This window comes from Pelobates fuscus, chromosome 7, assembly GCF_036172605.1.
Source record: "Pelobates fuscus isolate aPelFus1 chromosome 7, aPelFus1.pri, whole genome shotgun sequence".
Classification (NCBI taxonomy): Eukaryota; Metazoa; Chordata; class Amphibia; order Anura; family Pelobatidae; genus Pelobates; species Pelobates fuscus.
The window spans coordinates 74,529,444-74,551,775 of record NC_086323.1 but is presented as its reverse complement, the minus strand read 5'-3'; the positions used below and the strand labels follow the sequence as shown (position 1 = coordinate 74,551,775).

At 43.3% G+C, this 22,332-nt stretch overlaps 1 protein-coding gene across 2 annotated transcripts in view; it reads right to left on the bottom strand.

Annotated features, from left to right (window-relative positions):
* LOC134567926 (pancreatic alpha-amylase-like) overlaps positions 1 to 22,332 on the bottom strand; it is a 66,891-nt gene that overhangs the window by 23,181 nt on the left and 21,378 nt on the right. The window contains exon 3 of one of the 2 annotated variants that reach the window (XM_063426079.1): positions 573 to 770. In XM_063426079.1, the coding sequence (XP_063282149.1) occupies positions 573 to 770 (198 nt within the window). Of the gene's footprint in view, positions 1 to 572; positions 771 to 19,499; positions 19,727 to 22,332 lie in introns of those variants that run through there. The other variant, XM_063426078.1, reaches the window with a different exon arrangement.

The following is a 22,332-nucleotide window of genomic DNA, read 5'->3' as shown; positions in this document are numbered from 1 at the left end:
TCTCTTAAAGAGGAAGAAAGGGGTGGAAAAGACGTGCACAGAGAACAAACATTTGTTTGGTCAAAGCAGAACAGATAGATTCCTACTTTTACATTAGAGGCACAAGGAACAGACTTATAGCCGTTTTTTTGCGGGGGAAAAAAATGTACTGTGTCTTTTCTTTTGCTTTAAGAAAGTGGGTTATACACATGGTTAAGTCTTCTGTGTGTCTGGGTCTGTGAATGTGAGTGTGTTGATTGTGTGTCACTGTAACTGTGAGTGTGTGTTTGTGTGTCTGCATGCATGATTGTGTGTTTCTATGTGTGTGTGTGACTGAGTGCCTGTATGTGTATGTATGTATTATTGTGAGTGGGCTTCAAGGACGCTAGGTACGCCTCTGAGAATACAGAATATGACAACAATGTACATTTATAGTTCAAAATTCAAATATGATATTGTCTTGCTTTAGTTCCTTTTAACAAAAACAACTGCCAGATTGCAATGGGGATGAAATATCCATGAACAAAATTGAAAGGAATGTTGCAATGGTATGAACTGTGCTACAAGTATCAGCATTCATAGCCATACAGTACCTGATAAGCATCATTGTAGTTGTCTATACCTCCATTAGATGATCTGCATTTCTTATCATTGAAATCTAGACGAGAATATGGGACTCCTGGAAAATCTCTTGCCCCTGAATTGAAATAACTCCCACAGGTGGAGCTTGTCCCAATTCCCGCTCCATAACCAGTCATATGGTTCATGACAATATCTACGTAGATGTATACCTAGAAAATAAATACATTTTGTTAATTTAAAAAAAAAAAATGCATTATCTCAAGGCAGTTTTCTAACCAAACATCCTGTAATCTTTCTAAATATTGGATTGGTCAGAAACAAGCAAGGACACAGAGTGGTTTGGATAATGATGATTTTTTTTTCCCTGACAGTTTAGCTCATTGTTTTAATACTTTTCAAAGTGTAAGGATATATAGAATAGATACAAAGAATGGATGATATCTGGTAGACATGTGCAATTAGTTTTGGGCTGAATACGGACAAATTTCGGGCAACTCGGACATTCAGGTACTTCCGAATGTCCGAATTGCAGAGGTCCCGAAGTTCCGAAGTATCGAAGTTCCGAAGTGTCGAAGTTCCGAAGTGTCGAAGTTCTAATATACAGTATTGCCTAAGTACTAATATACTTACCCAGCAAAAGAAGAAGAATGTTACATTGTATACAATTTTAAATAAAAAGTATACAAACATAGCCAGGATTCAGCTGTAAGCATTTGCAACACTTACAACAATCAAGTGACATATATTCATATAAAATGTAATTTACTTAGCCGGTCAATGTAATGACAGGGATGAATAAGTAGATAACTCCCCAATTCCCACAGTATTAGGGAGTTATCTGCTAAAAGGCTGAAAGACCTTAATTAGTCTTTCAGCCAAATTTACTAATACTAAGTAAACCTTACTTAGTATTAGTAAATTATGCCCCTACACGCTATACTGCGATTAGGGGCATGCTCACTGTTTACTAGACATGCTCCTACTCGCGGTATAGCGAGTAGGGGCAAAATTTACCAATACTAAATCATTTTTACTTAGTATTAGTAAATTTGGCTGAAAGACCAATTTAGGTCTTTCAGCTCTTTGGTAGATAACTCCCTAATACCGTGGGAATCAGGGAGTTATCTACTAAGCAGCTGCAAGAGAAGTCCCAAAGTGTCAAGTTGCGAAGTTGCTGAAGTCCCGAAGTCCCAAATCGAACCGAAAATTTTCCCCATGCACATGCCCAATATATGGAGCTCTGGTAGAAGTCTGGTAGTGTTTACTACTGAAACAACAGACTAAATAATAGTAACATACAGTATATATACCACATAATAATGCTCAGTATTGGCAAGAGAAATATTATTACATTTTCTGTGGGTAATCCCATTATATTAAATTTTAGTCACAGGAAACTGGTTCTCTATTTTACTCCAAAGTTTTCTTTTAACTGCTAAGTATAGTAGATACACTCCCAAAGAAGACAAGGGTATATTTTTTTCTGCATGTTTTCTTTGGGGGTATTTGAAAAAAAAAAACATGCAATCGCACCTTTTCTATGCTTCTCAATGAGATGTAGACAGTGTTCTGTTATCTCTGTGGAGCTAAGATAAGTGTAAGAAAACCTCCCAGGCTGTCAATCAGGTGACTCTACCACCAATTATAACAATGCCTGTAGTGAAGTTAAAATATTAGTAACCTGAGAACAGGTAGAATAGTAAGGGATAGCCAAGGTCAAGGACATCAAAGAATAGAATGAGAATGCCAAGGACACCAGAATTAATGTAAACAAATTGCATCACTTCAGCTGCACCAGAACTCACAGATGCACACGAGTAGCTGCATTTTGTTAAGGCTTGTTAGAGTATTGGTATTGCCACTCCCCCCCACCATATGACATCACAATGCCCCACCCATATGATCTGCCATGTTAACTAGCGCAAGTGCTGCCGTGTTTACATTAAAAGGCCTGCAGGGACAGGCTATAGACACCAGAACCAATACATTACGCTGAAGTGGTTCTTTAATGTGAGGTAAATTAGAGATTAGTGCCACGAATAATATACTAGATTGCCTACTTACAACCATATGAGGATGATGATGGGTCTAGCTGCAGTCTGGCTCCACTGGTCTGGTGTAGAACAGGCTCTCTGGAGGCTGTTTGTAACTGGTCACAAAAATCAATGTTCTGGGAGAACGGGAAGCAGCTCCATTTTTTTAACGCCCTTTACACAGCTCAAGGTCTGGCTCCCAGGGTCCACCTTCATGTTCCCCCAATGAGTTTGTTCACAGGAGGATGTCCTGATGTGTGTAAGGAATGCATTGTGTGAATCTGTGTTTGTATGTGTAAGGGCTGCAAGGGGTGTTTCTGTGTATGTACGGGATGCATTGTGTGCATCTGTAAGGGGTGCATTGAGTGTGTGATGGATGTCAATCTCCCCCCCCTCCCTCTTCTCCCTCTTCTCCCTCCCCCCGTCCCCCTCTTCTCCCCCCCTCCTCCCCCCATCCCTCCTCCCCCCTCCCCCCTCCCCCTCCTCCCCCCCTCCCCCCTCCTCCTGCAAGTTCAATTCGCTCCTTATATTCTTTTACTACATTAGTTTTGCTCCAATATTTAAAAAAAATGCTCCAAGCTAGATGCACACTCTGTATATTATATAATAAACCAATATAACACTAACTCTCAATTAATTCTCACCTTTTTCCTTAGCCACATATTTTATAAACAATGTTGCATAATTTCTGTCTTTCTTATCTCAGCAACATCTAGGTTTTGCTCATTGCATACCTTTGTTTTCTTTTCACATCTACACTATTGATGTATCTGCAAAGCATCTGGTTGAATATGCTTTTTCATCTCTTGGCCAAAACAACTCTTAGATTGTAAGCTCTTGTGAGTAGAGATGTGCTACTCCATTATTACATCATATGAAGGCATTTAATCAGAGCGGCCCCCTAAGAAGGGGGCGGGACCAGAGAGGGTGTGTTTTGTCATCACTAATGACAAGCACGCCCCCTCTCAAAGTGAGCATGTTAGTTCAACGCGCAGAGCCCCGCTGAAGAGCTCTGGCATTCGAAAAAGGCCCTGAATTTGTTCTGCGCAGCGCAAGCATATTTATCACTAAATATAATCATCAATTTCATACAATACAGAAGACACTAAGGAAGCACTGGGGGATCCTTAAGAATGATCCAACGCTATCTAAATTCCTCGACAATCAACCTCAGATTATTTTTACTAGGGCACCCAACCTGCAACTTATGTTGGCACCGACCACTAAATCTGAAAGTGCTGATTTGGATCAAGGTACCATCAGTGGCTTCACAAGATGCAAGAAGTGTCTAGCATGTAGAAATAATCCATCATTAGAAGACACAACCACTGGATTTAAATCCCTCACTACTCAAGAGGAATATGATATCAAGACCAACATGGACTGTACTACATCAGGAGTCATCTATTTAATAACATGTCCATGACCACAACAATATATTGGACGTACAAAAAGACCCCTCAAAATACGTATTGCTGAACACATTAGAAATATTAAGAAGGGACTTCCAACGCATAATCTTTCCAAGCACTTTAAAGAGATACATGGGGGAGACCCTAGAGGACTTGCATTTATGCCTATTGAGAAAGTGAATACCCACTGGAGAGGAGGTAGCATTGATAAGGCTCTAGATCAGACAGAAGCTACGTGGATTTTTAAGTTAGGGACTTTGGTCCCTAAGGGACTCAATGTAGATTTTGAGCTTAATGCCTTCCTATAATATTATTTTTGTCCAGCTGTTCATTGATCATTTTCTCAATATTATTTTTGTCCAGCTGTTCATTAATCATTTTCTCCCCATTGGTCATTTTTATTAAATTTTAATTTCTTATTTTTTTTTGTTTTTATTTTTCTTTCTCCATCTTTATTTATAGTCCCTATTTTTTTTCTTTTTTTTCTTTTTTTTTCTTTTTTTTCTCTCCAGCTTTATTTATAGTCCCCCTTTTTTTCTCTCCATCTTTATTTATAGTCCCCCTTTTTTTTTCTCTCCAGCTTTATTTATAGTCCCCCTTTTTTTTCTCTCCATCTTTATTTATAGTCCCCTTTTTTTTTTCTTTTTTTTCTTTTTATTTCTCTCCATCTTTATTTATAGGCCCCTTTTTTTTCTCTCTCCATCTTTATTTATAGTTACAGACCACCACCAGGGATTATTTATTTATTATTTATTATTATTTTGTATATATATATATATATATATATATATATATATATATATATATATATTGTAACGGAGCTCCGTTGATGGATGCTCCTAGCGCTCACAGAGGACTCCAAGTACTGCAGACGACCCCACAACCACCGCAGGCTCCACAACCGCCGTAGCTTAACTGGAGCCGCGCCGTCTTCCTTCCACCCTGGATCGGCTTCTGTCCTCCAGGACCGTGTGGGGAAGACCTCTCCTCCAGGAGAGCGTAACAGGACAAGCTCTTAAAAGAGCTAAGTGATTAAGCTCAGGGGAATATGCAGAGCATAGCAATCCCCAGTGTGATACAGCAATTCCCTCCAATAACGAGACAAGGCTACGTTTTGAAGGGTCAAGATGAACTGAGGACTGGAACACCCAGCCTGCTTTTTATTAGGACAAGGTACACACAGGACACTCCCAGGGGGAGGATGAAAATAACCAATCATACGTATGGTAACACCCCCACGTCTCCTCCCCTCAGATAACCACATAACATAATTATAGTGTCCACATTTTTACTCAAGTTCTGGATGTACCCCAAAACCAAGGGGTAAATCCGGCACCGCTGGATAGCTCTTATTCAGGGGGACAATATATCCAAAAATTAGCCCATTCGGATGAATGGTTCGGGAGATACAGAGTTCCAAATTTTTGACCGACCGCACAGACCAACTAGCCGAAAATAGTTCCATGAGTTTTGGCCTTGCGGTCGGTCTCTGTTCGCACGGTAAAAAGATACGAAAATCTTGCCATCCATTCGCATCTCCATGATCGCTAGAATCACCATACCAAGTTAAGTATAACTACCGAACAGCCGGTTGTTCGGTAGTTTCCGTACGAAGTTCTGGGTGTATGGAGGTCTCAGCGGTGTTCGCCTGTTTGCGTATCCGATTTTAGTTCCATGCGTTTACAGGCAAACACCGCTGTTCGTGCGCAAGATGGCCGCGAACACGTGTAAAGTCCCGAAATGGCGGCCACCTATTCAGAGCACAAAGAATTCATATGAAATCATATGAACGGCTGCATTCTCCAGTAATGGTATTCCCATACAATATATTTGTATAAATCCCCCGGCTGTTCGGTTATATTAGCAGTCCAGACCTACAGCATAGTTAAAGGGCTAGAGTCAGCCTAATACAAATCCATATGCCCGAATATAGTGTTTAAGGTGCAATACAGTCCAGGACCATAGTCGCAGGGGAGGAGGCAGGCAAGCAGGCCTCTCCAGGACAAAGTGGCGAAGGGCACTTCGTCACATATATGTATTATATATATTTTATTTATTTTTCATATGCATTAAGTATCCAGTATTATTTATCATTAATTATTATGTTTCTCCTGTTTTCTCCTAGAAGGATGGATTCACACTATACCTATATGGTACCTATCTAGTATTGGTTATCCATATGTAGTCAATATACCATTATGATTTTATCCACCTATCTTCATGTATATATACCAATTTATGTCCAGCATTTCATCATCTCTAATTAATTCATTATATATGTTACTTTCATTTGGAACATTTATATATTGCTTTTATGTATTTTTGCATTTACCGGTCTTATGTATTTGTCTACATTTTATGAGACTTTATAAATATTGCTTTTACCCTAGTGGCAATGATTTGCATTTTATATATATGTATGTATCATTTTATGCAGGTACAAATACTGTTTTTATTAGTATAGAATATATTGGTTTAAACACCTAAACGTATGATTGATAATTAGGCAATGTATATAAAGAAGAACTGAAGCACTAGACACTATTATGTCTCTGATGAAGTAGGGCCCATTCCCTACGAAACGCGTAAGACAGGCGTCCTAGCAACACACGGGATCAGACGCATCTGTCCTGCACGTCCCCTGAAGTAAGGCTCCTGCTCGGGACGTGCTCACAGACACAAGCCATCCTCACCGGCAGCTGTATATTGAATCATCACAATCCGTATCCATCCTTAACAATCCGAAGGTCCTTGCTGTTATTTTTCAATGCATCAGTCTGGTAATGCATTTCTGAATCTAGTGTGGCCTGTATTTTTATTATATTTACCTTCTCCAAAGTTATTTTAATATATTCAATAAACTGGCATTTTTTATATGAAGTGATCCAGTTTAAAAAAATATATATACACACATTTTTTTCTTCCCCCCCCCCCCCCCCCCTATATAGCACTGCTTTGCATGACTGCACATTCTTAAAGGATATTTAAAGGTATAGCAGCATTCTCTTTGTATTTTTGCACATTTCAAGGGATATCCCGTTTATTTGAGATCTTCACTCATAGCACCTTTATTCACATTTTTGCACATTTATAGGGATACTTTGTCTATTCCAGATTTAAAGGCATAGTACCATATATTTATATTTTTATATTTTTATTCTCTATTTAGTAGTATTTTAGCCATTAGTCACCTAGCCAGCTCCTGGTATTCCCACTCTTCTAGAGAGTTCTTTTCCCAAATTTATTAACATGCTTGCGCTGTGTTTGCTTTTAAATTGTCTCTGGTGTCTCCTCAAGTGGGATACCAGTGGACAAAAGGGCCAGGAAAATGCATGGTGCATATGTTTGGAGCCTGCTTGTGTGATTGCGTGTGTGTAGAGTGTGGTGTGGTATTGAGTAAATAGGTCAATTTCATTTGTGTTTGTGGTGTAATATGTGTGGCTAGGGGCTGTAGAGAGTGTGTGTATAGGGGGCATAGTGTTATAGGGGATTTAGCGAGTGTGTGCACACGGGCTGTAGTGTGTGTGTATAGGTGACGTAGTGTGTGTAGGCAGGGGCGGGCTGGGCCGGGGGGCAGGGAGGCAATTGCCCCCCAGGCCGCCCGAAATTCTTTTAGGACCGGCCGCGGCGGGCCGGCCCTTTAAATGCTGCAGCCGCCGAGCGCTCTGTAAAGAGCGCTCAGACGGCTGCAGCAGCTTTTCCCTCCCTCCCCTCCCCTGTAGGTGGCCGAGCTGCACTCCGGTCCGCGGTCCCGGCCGGAGTGATGGGAAGGTGCACACTGAGTGTGCACTTCCTGTCAGTCCGGCCGGGTACAGGAAACAGAAACTCCTGTTCCGCGCGGAACAGGAGTTTCTGTTTCCTGTACCCGGCCGGACTGACAGGAAGGTGCACACTGAGCACCTTCCTATCACTCCGGCCGGGACCGCGGACCGGAGTGCAGCTCGGCCACCTACAGGGGAGGGGGTAAGAAGAAGGGGGGGGGGAGAGAGTAAAAAGAGGGGAGGGGGGGAGAGAGTAAAAAGAGGGGAGGGGGGGAGAGTAAGAAGAGGGGAGGGAGGGGGGGGGGAGAGTAAGAAGAGGGGGGGGAGAGTATGAAGAGGGGAGGGAGGGAGGGGGGGAGAGTAAGAAGAGGGGAGGGAGGGAGGGGGGGAGAGTAAGAAGAGGGGAGGGAGGGGGGGAGAGTAAGAAGAGGGGAGGGAGGGGGGGAGAGTAAGAAGAGGGGAGGGAGGGGGGGAGAGTAAGAAGAGGGGAGGGAGGGAGGGAGGGGGGAGAGTAAGAAGAGGGGAGGGAGGGGGGGGAGAGTAAGAAGAGGGGAGGGAGGGGGGGAGAGTAAGAAGAGGGGAGGGAGGGAGGGAGGGGGGGAGAGTAAGAAGAGGGGAGGGAGGGGGGAGAGTAAGAAGAGGGGAGGGAGGGGGGGAGAGTAAGAAGAGGGGAGGGGGGGAGAGTAAGGGGAGGGGGGGGAGAGTAAGAAGAGGGGAGGGGGGGAGAGTATGAAGAGGGGAGGGAGGGGGGAGAGTAAGAAGAGGGGAGGGAGGGGGGGAGAGTAAGAAGAGGGGAGGGAGGGGGGGAGAGTAAGAAGAGGGGAGGGAGGGGGGAGAGTAAGAAGAGGGGAGGGAGGGGGGGAGAGTAAGAAGAGGGGAGGGAGGGGGGGAGAGTAAGAAGAGGGGAGGGGAAGGAGGGGGGGAGAGTAAGAAGAGGGGGGGGAGTAAGAAGAGGGGAGGGGGAGTAAGAAGAGGGGAGGGGGAGTAAGAAGAGGGGAGGGGGGAGTAAGAGGGGCGGGGGGAGTAAGAAGAGGGAAGAGAGGGAGTAAGAAGAGGGGAGGGGGGATAATAAGAGGGGGGAGTAAGAAGAAGGGGAGATAAGAAAAAGAGGGGGGTAAGAAGAAGAAGGGGGGAGTAAGAACAAGAGTGGGGAGTAATTAGAAGAGGGGGTAAGAAGAAGAAGGGGGAGTAAGAAGAAGAGGGGGGAGTAAGAAGAAGAGGGGGGAGTAAAAAGAAGAAGGGGGGTAAGAAGAAGAAGGGGGGTAAGAAGAAGAAGGGAGTAATAAGAAGAAGGGGGTAAGAAGAACAAGGGGGGGAGTAAGAAGAACACAGGGAGGAGGGATGGTAAGAAGAACACAGGGGGGGGGTGAGAACACACAGAGGGAGGAGTGAGAAGAACACAGGGAGGGTGGAGGGGGGATGAGAAGAGCACAGGGAGGGTGGGTGAGTGTGAGAAGAGACCGCTAGGGGAGGGTGGGGGAGAGGAGAGACCACTAAGGGGCAGGGGAGAGCTCTAAGGGACAGAAGGGACAGCTCTATAGGACAGGGGGCAAGACAGGGAGCTCTTTAACACTATGCGCACACACACACACACACACACAATGCATCCCTATACATACACAGAAACACACAATGCATCCCTATACATACACAGAAACACACAATGCATCCCTATACATACACAGAAACACACAATGCATCCCTATACATACACAGAAACAGAACAGGCTTCCCTTACACACAGAGAAACACACAATGCATCCATTACACACACACACACAATGCAACCCTTACACACAAAGACAATGCATCATTTGCACACATACACAGAAACATACACTGCAAACCCTTACACACACATGCAAACACACACACTGTTTTTCTTACATACACACAGAAACACAATGCATCTCTTACACTCAATGCACACACATACAGACACACACCTTGCATCCCTTATGCATACAAACACAGATTCACACAATGCATCCCTCACACACAACCAGAAACACATAATACATCCCTTATACACAAATACACACTGTTCCACTACACACAAACACACTGCATCACCTGCACAAACTGGTATCCCTATACACTACATACCATAAGCACACATATTAGATAACACATAACACATCCCCTACACACTCCACTCCCTGTGAGCGAGCTCATGGGTGGGTGGAACATATAAGTGGACTTATGAGTGGGCCTTATGGGCATACTCACCGTCAGGCACTGGAGCCCAGACCTTGAGCTGTGTAAGAGGCCCCCAAAAAATGGAGCTGCTTCCAATTCTCCCAGAACGTTGAATTTTGTGACCACAGTTGCAAACAGCCTCCAGAGGTCCTGTTCTACACCAGACCAGTGGAGCCAAACTGCAGCCCATCATCATCCTCATCCAATTGTAAGTAGGCAATCTAGTATATTATTAGTGACACTAATCTATAATTTACCTCACATTAAAGGGACACTATAGCTTAATGAAGTGGTTCTGGTGTCTATAGCTGGTCCCTGCAGGCTTTTTAATGTAAACACACACTGTGTGCATCACTGGCGTTAGTTCATATGGCAGATCATATGGGTGGGGCATTGTGATGTCACATGGGGGGGTGGCGCAATGGGCCACTTGACTGGTTTTGCCCCCCAGGCCTAAGGCTGCCAGCCCTCCCCTGTGTGTAGGGGTTGTAGAGAGGGTGTGTTTAGAGAATGTTGTATGTGTTTGCTGACAAGGAATGTAGTGTGTGTGTCTGAGGGTGCTGTGTGTGTCTGGGTGCTGTGTGTGTCTGAGGGTGCTGTGTGTGTCTGAGGGTGCTGTGTGTGTCTGGGTGCTGTGTGTGTCTGGGTGCTGTGTGTGTCTGTGGGTGCAGTGTGTGTGTGTGTAGGAGATCTACTGTGTAAAGGACCCAGAGTGTGTATAGGAGATTGTGTGTGTATGTAGAGGATTAAGAGTGCATATAGGGTAAGGGATCTAGTGTGTATCTGGAGCGTAATGTGTGTAGTGGTGCAGTGTGAGGGGTGCTGTAGTGTGTGTGTGTGTGTATATGTATATAGATTTGAACCAGTGGCGTACATACCAGGGTCGCAGGGGTCACGGCTGCGACCGGGCCCGGCCCACCAGGGGGCCCGGCCGCCCCTGCGACCCGGTATGTACCCATAGGGCCAGCCTCTTCTGCTGGGGGCCCAGGAGCCGGCCACCTCCGGGCCCCCCGAGGCTGGCCCTGCTGTCACCCGGCTGGCGGGCGCGCGAGGGAGCACTGTCCCCTGGGTGCTCCCTCTTCAGCTCCCTCGCGCACCGCACTGAAACCGGAGCCGGAAGATGACGTCATCTTCCGGCTCCGGTATCAGTACGCGGCGCGCGAGGGAGCTGAAGAGGGAGCACCCAGGGGACAGTGCTCCCTCGCGCGCCCGCCAGCCGGGTGACCAGCAACACCACTGGACCCCAGGGAATCCCCCCAGCTCTCACACAGGTAAGGAGGCTGGGGGGATTAAATTTAAAAAAAAAAACAGAAAAAACGTGTGTGTGTGTTTAGTGAGTGTGTTAGTGAGTGTGTGTGAGTGTGTGTTAGTGAGTGTGTTAGTGTTAGTGAGTGTGTTAGTGAGTGTGTGTGTGTGTTAGTGTTAGTGAGAGTGGTAGTGAGTGAGTGTGTTAGTGAGAGTGTTAGTGAGAGTGTTAGTGAGAGTGTTAGTGAGAGTGTTAGTGAGTGTGTTAATGTGAGTGTGTTAATGTGAGTGTGTTAGTGTTAGTTAGTGTTAGTGAGTGTGTTAGTGTTAGTGAGTGTGTTAGTGAGAGTGTGAGTGAGTGTGTGAGTGAGTGTGTTAGTGAGTGTGTTAGTGTTAGTGAGTGTGTTAGTGTTAGTGAGTGTGTTAGTGTTAGTGAGTGTGTTAATGTGAGTGTGTTAGTGTTAGTGAGTGAGTGAGTGTGTGTGTTAGTGAGTGTGTTAATGTGAGTGTGTTAATGTGAGTGTGTTAGTGAGTGTGTTAGTGTTAGTTTGTGTTAGTGTGTGTGTGTGTTAGTGAGAGAGTGTGTTAGTGAGTGTGTTAGTGTTAATGTGAGTGTGTTAGTGTTAGTGAGTGTGTTAGTGAGTGTGTTAATGTGAGTGTGTTAGTGTTAGTGAGTGTGTTAGTGAGTGTGTTAATGTGAGTGTGTTAGTGAGTGTGTGAGTGTTAGTGAGTGAGTGTGTGTGTTAGTGAGTGTGTTAATGTGAGTGTGTTAGTGTTAGTGAGTGTGTTAGTGTTAGTGAGTGTGTTAGTGAGTGTGTTAGTGTTAGTTTGTGTTAGTGTGTGTTAGTGAGAGAGTGTGTTAGTGAGTGTGTTAGTGTTAGTGTGAGTGTGTTAGTGTGAGTGTGTTAGTGTGAGTGTGTTAGTGTGAGTGTGTTAGTGTGAGTGTGTTAGTGTGAGTGTGTTAGAGTGAGTGTGTTAGTGAGTGTGTTAGTGAGAGTGATTGTGTGAGTGATTGTGTTAGTGAGTGTGTTAGTGAGTGTGTGTGTGTTAGTGTATGTTAGTGAGTGTGTTAGTGTTAGTTTGTGTTAGTTTGTGTGTGTTAGTGAGTGAGTGTGTTAGTGAGTGAGTGAGTGTGAGTGAGTGAGTGTTAGTGAGTGTGTTAGTGAGTGTGTTAGTGTGAGTGATTGTGTTAGTGAGTGTGTTAGTTTTAGAGTGTGTTAGTGTTAGTGTGTGTGTCTGTTACTGAGTATGTTTGTGTGCGTCTGTCAGTAAATGTGTGCGTCTGTTCATGAGAGTGTGTGTGTGTGTGTCTAAAGCACTTACCTTTCTCCAGCGCCGGGCTCCCTTGGCGCTGGGGATCTCTCCGTCCCGATCCGCCTCTCAGCTCCGAATGCACATGCGTGGCAAGAGCCACGCGCGCATTCAAACCGCCCATATAGGAAAGCATTACTCAATGCTTTCCTATGGACGTTCAGCGTCTTCTCACTGTGATTTTCACAGTGAGAATCGCAGAAAATCCTCTAGCGGCTGTCAATGAGACAGCCACTAGAGATGGATTAACCCTCAGTGAAACATAGCAGTTTCTCTGAAACTGCTGTTTTCAGCTGCAGGGTTAAAACTAGAGAGACCTGGCACCCAGACCACTTCATTGAGCTGATTTGATCTGGGTGTCTGTAGTGGTCCTTTAAGTGTATGTGTTTATGCATGCACTGGCGTACATACCGCGGTCGCACGGGACCAGGTGCCCGCCCGCAATGTGTTGCGGCCCCAGCCCGCGCAGAGTAAGCGGGGGGGGGGGGGGCCACAGATCAGTTTTCGCACCGGGGCCCCATGGGTTGTGTGTACGCCACTGATTTGAACGTATTGTATGTAAGAGGGGTGCTGTGTGTGAGGGTGTTTTTATCTGCCGTCACATTCTAGGTTTCTAATTTTCTTTGTCTGTTAACTCACTGAGGGTTATTTTATATATTATATATATATATATATATATATATATATGTGTGTGTGTGTGTGTGTGTGCTGTATATGTGTGGGAGTGTGCTGTATATGTGTGTGTGCAAGGGTGCTGTGTGTGTGAGCGAGGGTGCTGTGTGTCTGAGGGTGCTGTGTGTGAGTGATGGTGTTGTGTGTGTCTGGGGGTGCTGTGTGTGTCAGGGGGTGCTGTGTGAGTCTGAGGGTGCTGTGTGTGTCCGAGTGCTGTGTGTGTGTCTGAGTGCTGTGTGTGTCTGGGTGCTGTGTGTGTCTGGGTGCTGTGTGTGTCTGAGGGTGCTGTGTGTGTGTCTGGGGGTGCTGTATGTGTGTCTGGGGGTGCTGTATGTGTCTGGGGGTGCTGTGTGTGTCTGGGGGTGCTGTGTGTGTCTGAGGGTGCTGTGTGTGTGTCTGAGGGTGCTGTGTGTGTGTCTGAGGGTGCTGTGTGTGTGTCTGAGGGTGCTGTGTGTGTCTGAGTACTGTGTGTGTCTGGGTGCTGTGTGTGTGGGTGTGAATGTATTTTTATTTAAATATATATTTTTAGTAATAAAAAAAAAGCAATATTTAAGCAATACATTCCATCTAAGCGGTCCCGATATGGCGTTAAATTTTAAAAATTATGCGAATCCTGTACTGGTTACACAGGGGCGTTTCGCATTTACCAGGGGAAAGATAGCCATCTTGACTCACCAGGATGCCCTGATTCTGTGGGTACAAGTGGAAAGATTGTTTGGGATCTAATCCTTCCCTTGTTAAATAAGGGATATAGGCTATGGGTTGACAATTATTATACCAGTATACAGTTATTTAAAAATGTATATTACTTTGAAACCCTAGCCTGTGGCACAGTGAGGAAGAATCGCAGGGGTTTCCCCCAAACCCTGGCAAGAGGCAGAAGTAGTAGAGGTTCCTCTTCAGCCCTCCGCCAGGATGAGTTGCTTGCCCTTCGTTTCACAGATAGGAAGGATGTATACATGCTGTCTACAATGCATGATGAAAGTACAGTGCCAGTGTCTGTGAGAGGTAGCACTGAGCATCTGGAAAAGCTGAAGTGCATTGTAGACTACAGCAAGTTTATGGGGGGTGTAGACTTAGCTGACCAATGCATACAGCCCTATCTAGTGAACCGGAAAACTAGGACTTGGTACAAGAAAATTGCAATCTACGTGACCCAGATTGCAATTTTCAATGCCTATGTCTTTCCTACTTATCTGAAATAATGATACGTGGGGCTACCGTTATATTCAGAAGACAGTGTTCAATCAAAATACTGAGGTTTTAGTGCACTAACTAATACCAGGATTATGACATTTCTAGTGAAAATCCAATTTATGTGATTAAAAAGACAAAACTAAAAGTAGATATCGCTACATGGGCCCAGCATTTCTGATAAAATGACTAGACCAAACATCTCAAGGTCTGCCATTTGTTGTACTCTGGGTTGCCTACTTTTGAAAATGGTATGCCGTAATGGTGGAAATGTTATTACCCAGGCTGCCATGCTCTCTGAATAGCCACATAGGCCAGGCAAATCACTTTGCCAAACTTACACGCTAAAATGGCATCTAATATATTTCGCCCTGTACTTATCGTAAAGAATCTGAAATAATGATACGTAGGGGTACCGTTATATTAAGAAGACAGTGTTCAATCAAAATACTGAGGTTTTAGTTCATTAACTAATACCAGGATTATGACATTTCTAGTGAAAATCCAATTTATGTGATTAAAAAGACAAAACTAAAAGTAGATATCGCTACATGGGCCCAGCATTTCTGTTGAAATGGCTAGACCAAACATCTCAAGGTCTGCCATTTGTTGTACTCTGGGTTGCCTACTTTTGAAAATGGTATGCCATAACGGTGGAAATGTTATTACCCAGGCTGCCACGCTCTCTGAATAGCCACATAGGCCCAGCAAATCACTTTGCCAAACTTACAAGCTAAAAGGGCATCTAATATATTTCGCCCTGTACTTATCGTAAAGAATCTGAGATAATGATACGTAGGGGTCCCGTTATATTCAGAAGACAGTGTTCAATCAAAATACTGAGGTTTTAGTGCACTAACTAATACCAGGATTATGACATTTCTAGTAGAGATGTCGCAAACTGTCCGCCGAACCGTTCGTGAACTGTTCGCCAGCGAACAATAGCGTGTTCGCGGTGAACGAACATACGCGATTTCCGGTCCGCCCCCTATTCGTCATCATTGAGTGAACTTTGGCCCGGAACCTCACAGTCAGCAGACACATTCCAGCCAATCAGCAGCAGACCCTCCCTCCCAGGATGTGTCTGCTGACTGTGAGGTTCTGGGCCAAAGTTCACTCAATGATGACGAATAGGGGGCGGACCGGAAATTGCGTATGTTCGTTCGCCACAAACACGCTATTGTTCGCGAACGGTTCGGCGGACAGTTCGCGACATCACTAATTTCTAGTGAAAATCCAATTTATGTGATTAAAAAGACAAAACTAAAAGTAGATATCGTGACATGGGCCCAACATTTCTGTTAAAACGGCTAGACCAAACATCTCAAGGTCTGCATTTTGTTGTACTCTGGGTTGCCTACTCTGGGTTGCCTACTTTTGAAAATGGTATGCCATAATAGTGGAAATGTTATTACCCAGGCTGCTATGCTCTCTCAAAGGCGAGATAGGCCCAGAAAATCACTTTGCCAAATTTCCAACTTTCAAATGGACATCTAATATATTTGTCCCTGTGACTTCCCCAAAAAACAGAAAATCTGATACATGAGGTTACTGTTATAATCAGGAGACAATGTTAAAAAAAAGTAGTGAGGCTTTGTTGCAAAAACTCATACCAGGAATATGAAATGTCCTGTGAAAAGTGAGTACGTGTGTGAAAAAGCACATATAAAACAATAGCCACTATGTGGGCCCTTCATTTCTGATAAAGTGGTTAGACCAAACATTTCAAATTATGCCATTAGTTATACTCTGGGTTGCCTACTTTTTAAAATGGTATGCCATAATGTGAAAATGTTATTACCCAGGCTGCCATGCTCTCTCAAAGGCGAGATAGGCCCAGAAAATCACTTTGCCAAATTTCCAACTTTCAAATGGACATCTAATATATTTGTCCCTGTGACTTACCCAAAAAACAGAAAATCTGGTATATGGGGGTACTGTTGTAATCAGGAGACAATGTTAAAAAAAAAGTAGTGAGGCTTTGTTGCAATAACTCATACCAGGAATAGGAAATGTCCTGTGAAAAGTGGTTAGACCAAACATCTTAAAATGCACCATTTGAAATACTCTGGGTTGCCTACTTTTGAAAATGGTATGCCATAATAGTGAAAATAATTTTACCCAGGCTGCCATGCTCTCTCAAAGGCAAGATAGGCCCAGAAAATTGCTTTGCCAATTTTCAATGTTTACAACCAAAAATGGACAGGCGTATATTTGACCCTGTAACTTTCCAAAACCCAATAAAACCTATACATGGGGGTACCGTGGCGCTTGTGAGACATCACTGAACAGAACTAGAAGTGTTTCAGGGCAGTAAACTACATACTGACAATAAAATTATCAGTAAAATTACAGTTTTTATGTGAAAAATGCAAAAAAAACCACAAACACAAATTTTGGCTAGTGTTTGTGCGCAAGTGGCTACTACAAAATACTGGGCATACCCCATTTTGAATACCATAGGATGTCTACTTTTTCAAATGGTATGCCATGATGGGGGTAAATTTCATTTTGTGACCGCCATACGGTCTCAAAGGCGGCCTTGTCACAGCAGACTAATCTGACAAATTTAATTGTGAAAAAGCATATATGGATAAGCCTCATATGACCCTGTAATTTTCAAAAACCCCATAAAACCTATACATGGGGGGGTACTGTGGCGCTCGTGAGACATCAATGAACAGAACTAGGAGTGTTTCAGGGCAGTAAACTATATACTAACAATAATATCAGTGAAAGTACAGATTTTATGTGAAAAATGCAAAAAAACTAAAAAAAACAAACGCTAACTTTGGCTAGGGTTTGTGCCCAAGTGGCTACTACAAAAGACTAGGAATACCCCATTCTGAATACCCTGGGATGCCTACTTTTTCAAATGGTATGTCATGATGGGGGTAATTTTCATTTCTTGGCTGCCATACGGTCTCAAAGGCAGCCTGGACACTGCAAACTAATCTGACAGATTTCAATGTGAAAAAGCATAAATGGATAAGCCGTATATATGACCCTGTAACTATCCAAAACCTCATAAAACATATACATGGGGGGGTACCATAGTGTTCGTGAGACATCACTGAACAGAACTAGGAGTGTTTCAGGGCAGTAAACTATATACTAACAATAATATTATCAGTGAAAGTACAGATTTTATGTGAAAAATGCAAAAACCAAACACTAACTTTGGCTAGGGTTTGTGCCCAAGTGGCTACTACAAAAGACTAGGAATACCCCATTCTGAATACCCTGGGATGTCTACTTTTTCAAATGGTATGCCATGATGGGGGTAATTTTCATTTCTTGGCTGCCATACAGTCAGTGGTGTATCCTGGTTTTGTGCTGCCCTAGGCAGGACAAAACTCAGGCGCCCCCCTCTCCCCCCGCGCTACCCCCACCCAACCTTTCCCCCCGCCCCGCATTCTAAATACACACACACACACGCTAACAGAAACACACACACACTAAAAGACACACTCACACTCACTAACAGACAAACACACTCACTAACAGACACACACTCACTCACTAGCAGACACAAACTAGCAGACACACACTCACTGACATACACACACACTCACAGGCAAACACACACTAACAGACACACACAGTCACACACTAACAGACACACACACACTAACAGACACAGACACACACACACACACTAACAGACACAGACACACGCACACACACTAACAGACACACACACACAAACACACTAACAGACACACACACACTAACAGACACAGACACACACACTAACAGACACAGACACAAACACTAACAGACACACACACTGACACACTAACAGACACACACACTGACACACACTAACAGACACACACACACACTAACAGACACACACACTGACACACACACACTAACAGACACACACACACACAGACACACACTAACAGACACACACACTAACAGACACAGACACACACTAACAGACACACACACTAACAGACACAGACACACACTCACCCACCCACATTAACACATTTTTTTTAAATGTATTTTTAACACATTTTTTTTTATTTTTTTAACACATTTTTTTAAATTTTTTTTTAACACTTTTTTTAACACATTTTTTTTAAACACGTTTTTTTTATTTATTTTTCACACTTTTTTAAATTTATTTTTCACACATTTTTTTTTAATTTATTTTTCACACATTTTTTTTTATTTAACACCCCCCCCCCCCCAGCCTCCTTACCTTTGGGAATGCTGGGGAGGGGGTGTCTCTTCCTCCCTGGTGGTCCAGTGGCTGCTGGGCGATCGGGCGGCACTGCCTGGCGGGCGGCCGGCCGGCGAGGGAGCACTTCCCCTGAGCTATCTGCTCAGCTCCCTCGCGCGCCTCAGAGTGAGGCTGGGAGCCGGAATATGACGTCATATTCCGGCTCCGCCTCCCAGCCTCACTCTGCGGCTGGCGAGGGAGCTGAGCAGACAGCTCAGGGGAAGTGCTCCCTCGCCAGGCAGTGCCGCCCGATCGCCCAGCAGCCCGCCGGCATGTCTGTTAGCCGCAAGGCTAACAAGGCATTTGCCCTGGGCATTTGGGGGCGGCTTTTTTTGCCGCCCCCTGGAAAATGCCGCCCAAGGCAAATGCCTTGTTTGCCTCGCGGCTAATACACCCCTGCATACAGTCTCAAAGGCAGCCTGGACACTGCAAACTAATCTGTCAAATTTCCATGTAGAAAATAAAATAATGGACAAGCCGTATATTTGACCCTGTAACTTTCCAAAACCCCATAAAACCTATACATGGGGGGTACTGTTTTACTCGTGAGACATTTCTGAATACAAATATGTATTTTTTATTGCAGGAAAACCGAACAGTATTCTGACATTAACAGTTAAATTGCCATGCTGGAATTGAAAAATAACAAGATTTCTTAATTTTTTTAGATTTTATTCATACAAAATGGAGTTCCATATATGAATGTGTGATATATAGTTGAACAGACATAGAGCCAAATTCTGTGGTTTGTTTACATTTTTTTTGGATCACAACTTGTACATTTGGCTGCGGTCTTGCTATGCAATAACACATAATAATAATAATAATAATAATAATAATACATATGTGAGATAACATTAAGTGGTCTTGCTATGCAAGAACACTTAATGATAATGTACTAGATAATGTATTATTTACAACATTGCATTCACGTGGATTGCAACGAATGGGTCTTCAGACGTATTGCTAATCTGAAAGCGAGCAGAGCCATCATTGCCCACACTGATCTGTTTTCCAGTGCATTTGGTTCCTTCTTTTTGTCCTGAGATGACATCACAATAGGAACCAGCTGGGAGCCCAGTCTTTAAAGTGACATCCATGTTCCTGTGGAAGTATATAATTTTTCAATAAATTAAGAAATCCACGTGACTTTCTAAAAAAACAAACACACAAACAAATACATACTGTTTTCTTATGTTACAGCTCATCCAATACATCATTCTTATATTTATCTGATGCCTCACTGTAACACTTTAATTTTATGTATCTTTTATTTTACAGGTAGACCTCACTTTGCAACTTAACTGCTTTATGACTGTTCAGATTTAAGATTTGAGGTATTCCCCACCTTTGAGAGGTATTCTATGATCAGGGAATTTCTCCGAACATACATTAGAGGGATTTCCTGTGCTGGTGAGCTGGTCTATATTTGGAGGAATTTCCCTGAACATAGACCTGCTCTTTAGTTCATGCTCTCTAGATCAACCTCACTTTTTGAGCAATTTGTTTTATGACCAAGTCGTAAGTGAGGTAAGTGAGGGTCATCTCTACACAGGTTTTAAAAAAAATGGGGTTAGTGTAGAGTTCCTTAAATCTGAAAGGAACATGACATACATGTCCAAGTCTGTCCAAAGCTGGTATGGGGCTACACTTCCAGTAGCATCTATCCTTAATTCATTCCTTCTACTTTTAGGGATATTCCAGGAGCTGGGAAGATATATTTTTTTCTAAGCCTCTCTCCTGGTATAGTAGTAAGATAAATACTAACAGTCCTGAATTTGCCTTGCCTTTTTGGGGTACTGTCTCAGCAAAAATAGGACAGATATTAAGATGCAGGAAGATATTGGGAACTATGTGTCACTTCATGCCTTGTTCTGCGGATCAGTCTGGTGATGGCTTCTGGTATCCAGTATTCTTTTTACAATTCTTGTTTAGTTTTCTATTCCATGTCTGGTTTTCCTTATGCTGGGTTTTCTGGGTTCATTCCTGTAATCCGTCCCTGGAATTCCCAGTGTCCAGGTTTCCTTTAAATGTTTGTTTTATGTTGCCACACCTGTTTGTTTTCCATTTTCCTTTTGTTTCAGTCTGGACCTGCAGCAGTGTTTAAAGTCTCTGCCCTTTCTTGCAGGTAAGTGCTATTGTGGTTTAGTATGGTTCTTTTAGCGAACATTAGGCAGTGTAGGACCTGCCGAATATGGGGTACATGGGCGTTGTGGCAGGCTTATGCAATGTATGATCATATAATGTAACTAAATCCCCATACTTTACATATATAGTGCTTAGTTATGTCTCCTCTTGTTTTGCCTATTATATCTTGTCTTGTTTCATTTTGTAATCCCAGTCCATGTACAGTCCTGTCCTACCCCTGTTTAGTTAATGTTCCCTTATGTATTGTGTACATGTTCTGGGTTTAGCTTTCTATCCTTCTCTGGTTCTGGGTTCTACTAGTTCTGTCTTGTTTTCATGTTTGGTGACTATCCTAGCCTTGCCTTGTTTCTAGTACTGGATACATCTCAGCTTATGTCTGCAGCAGAGTCCCCCTATCCAGTTCATGGGAGGTCTGCTTAATTCCAAGCTCCAAGTTCCTGGGATCCGCAGAAGCTGTATCAGGGACCTGGTATGTGGCCGCACAAACGCTGGTGCTCAACACCAGAGGGCGTGTGGTTGCCCTGCACCAGGCCCTGATAATCCACTTCCACGCTGTGACTCCTACTCTGAACTTTAGGCACTCTGGGGTCTCGGTTTCCGTACCGCCACCCGTGACACTAGGTCTATACAGGGGAACTTCAGCTACATGCATGGTCAACCTTGATGGAGCAGACTTTCAGCCAGTCTAGCCACCCTCTTTAGGTACAGACCTGCCCCTCTCACCATCAGTACTGCCCACTTTCACAGATGGGCCCACCTCTTGCACTGTGCCCTCTGCAGCCTGCTCCGTTAAGTGTCCAACTCCATCCAGGAAGGTGTGCGAGGAAGACTGGCAGGTATGTAGTGAAAGGGCAGGTACTGGATTAAAACTTTTTTTCTATTTTCTAAACCTTAGCGTGGGATAATTTTTTTGCTAGTTTGTTCCAGGTGTAGTGGTAATGAGCATTTTTTATGTATTTTTTAACTCTTTTAAACTTTTTTAGCTTTTAAAACTTGTTTTTAAACTTTTTTTTACTTATACATTTTTTTTTACTTTTTTAAAACTTTCTTTACACTTTTACATTTTTTTAATAAACTTTTTTTTTACTGTTAACCCCTAACTAGCAGTAAGCAGCAATAACAGTACATTCCCCAATTTCCTATAACTCCCACCCACCCCAGCTAGCAAAATATATAATTTTAAAATATTTTTAAAAAGGGATAAAAAAAAAAATCAGATCACAGTATAATACTGTGATCTGTATTTTGATCACTGTAGGCAGGGATCAACTGGCAGGGAAGGGGTTAATATTTATGAGGGTAAAGGGGGTTGGGATTGTTTTACTTTTTTTTAACGTTATTAAAACTTTTTTTGTTTTACTTTTTTCATCTTTTGAAACCTTTTTTTTTTAAAGCTTTTTTTAACGCTTACCATAGCTAACCTAACACCAAACTCCCCAATTCCCCACTAACGTCCACCTACCCCAGCTAGCTAAATATAGAATTTTAAAATATTTAAATTAATTAATACAATAAATTTAAACCCTGAGGCAACTATGAACAGTTGTAGTTCAATATTGTAA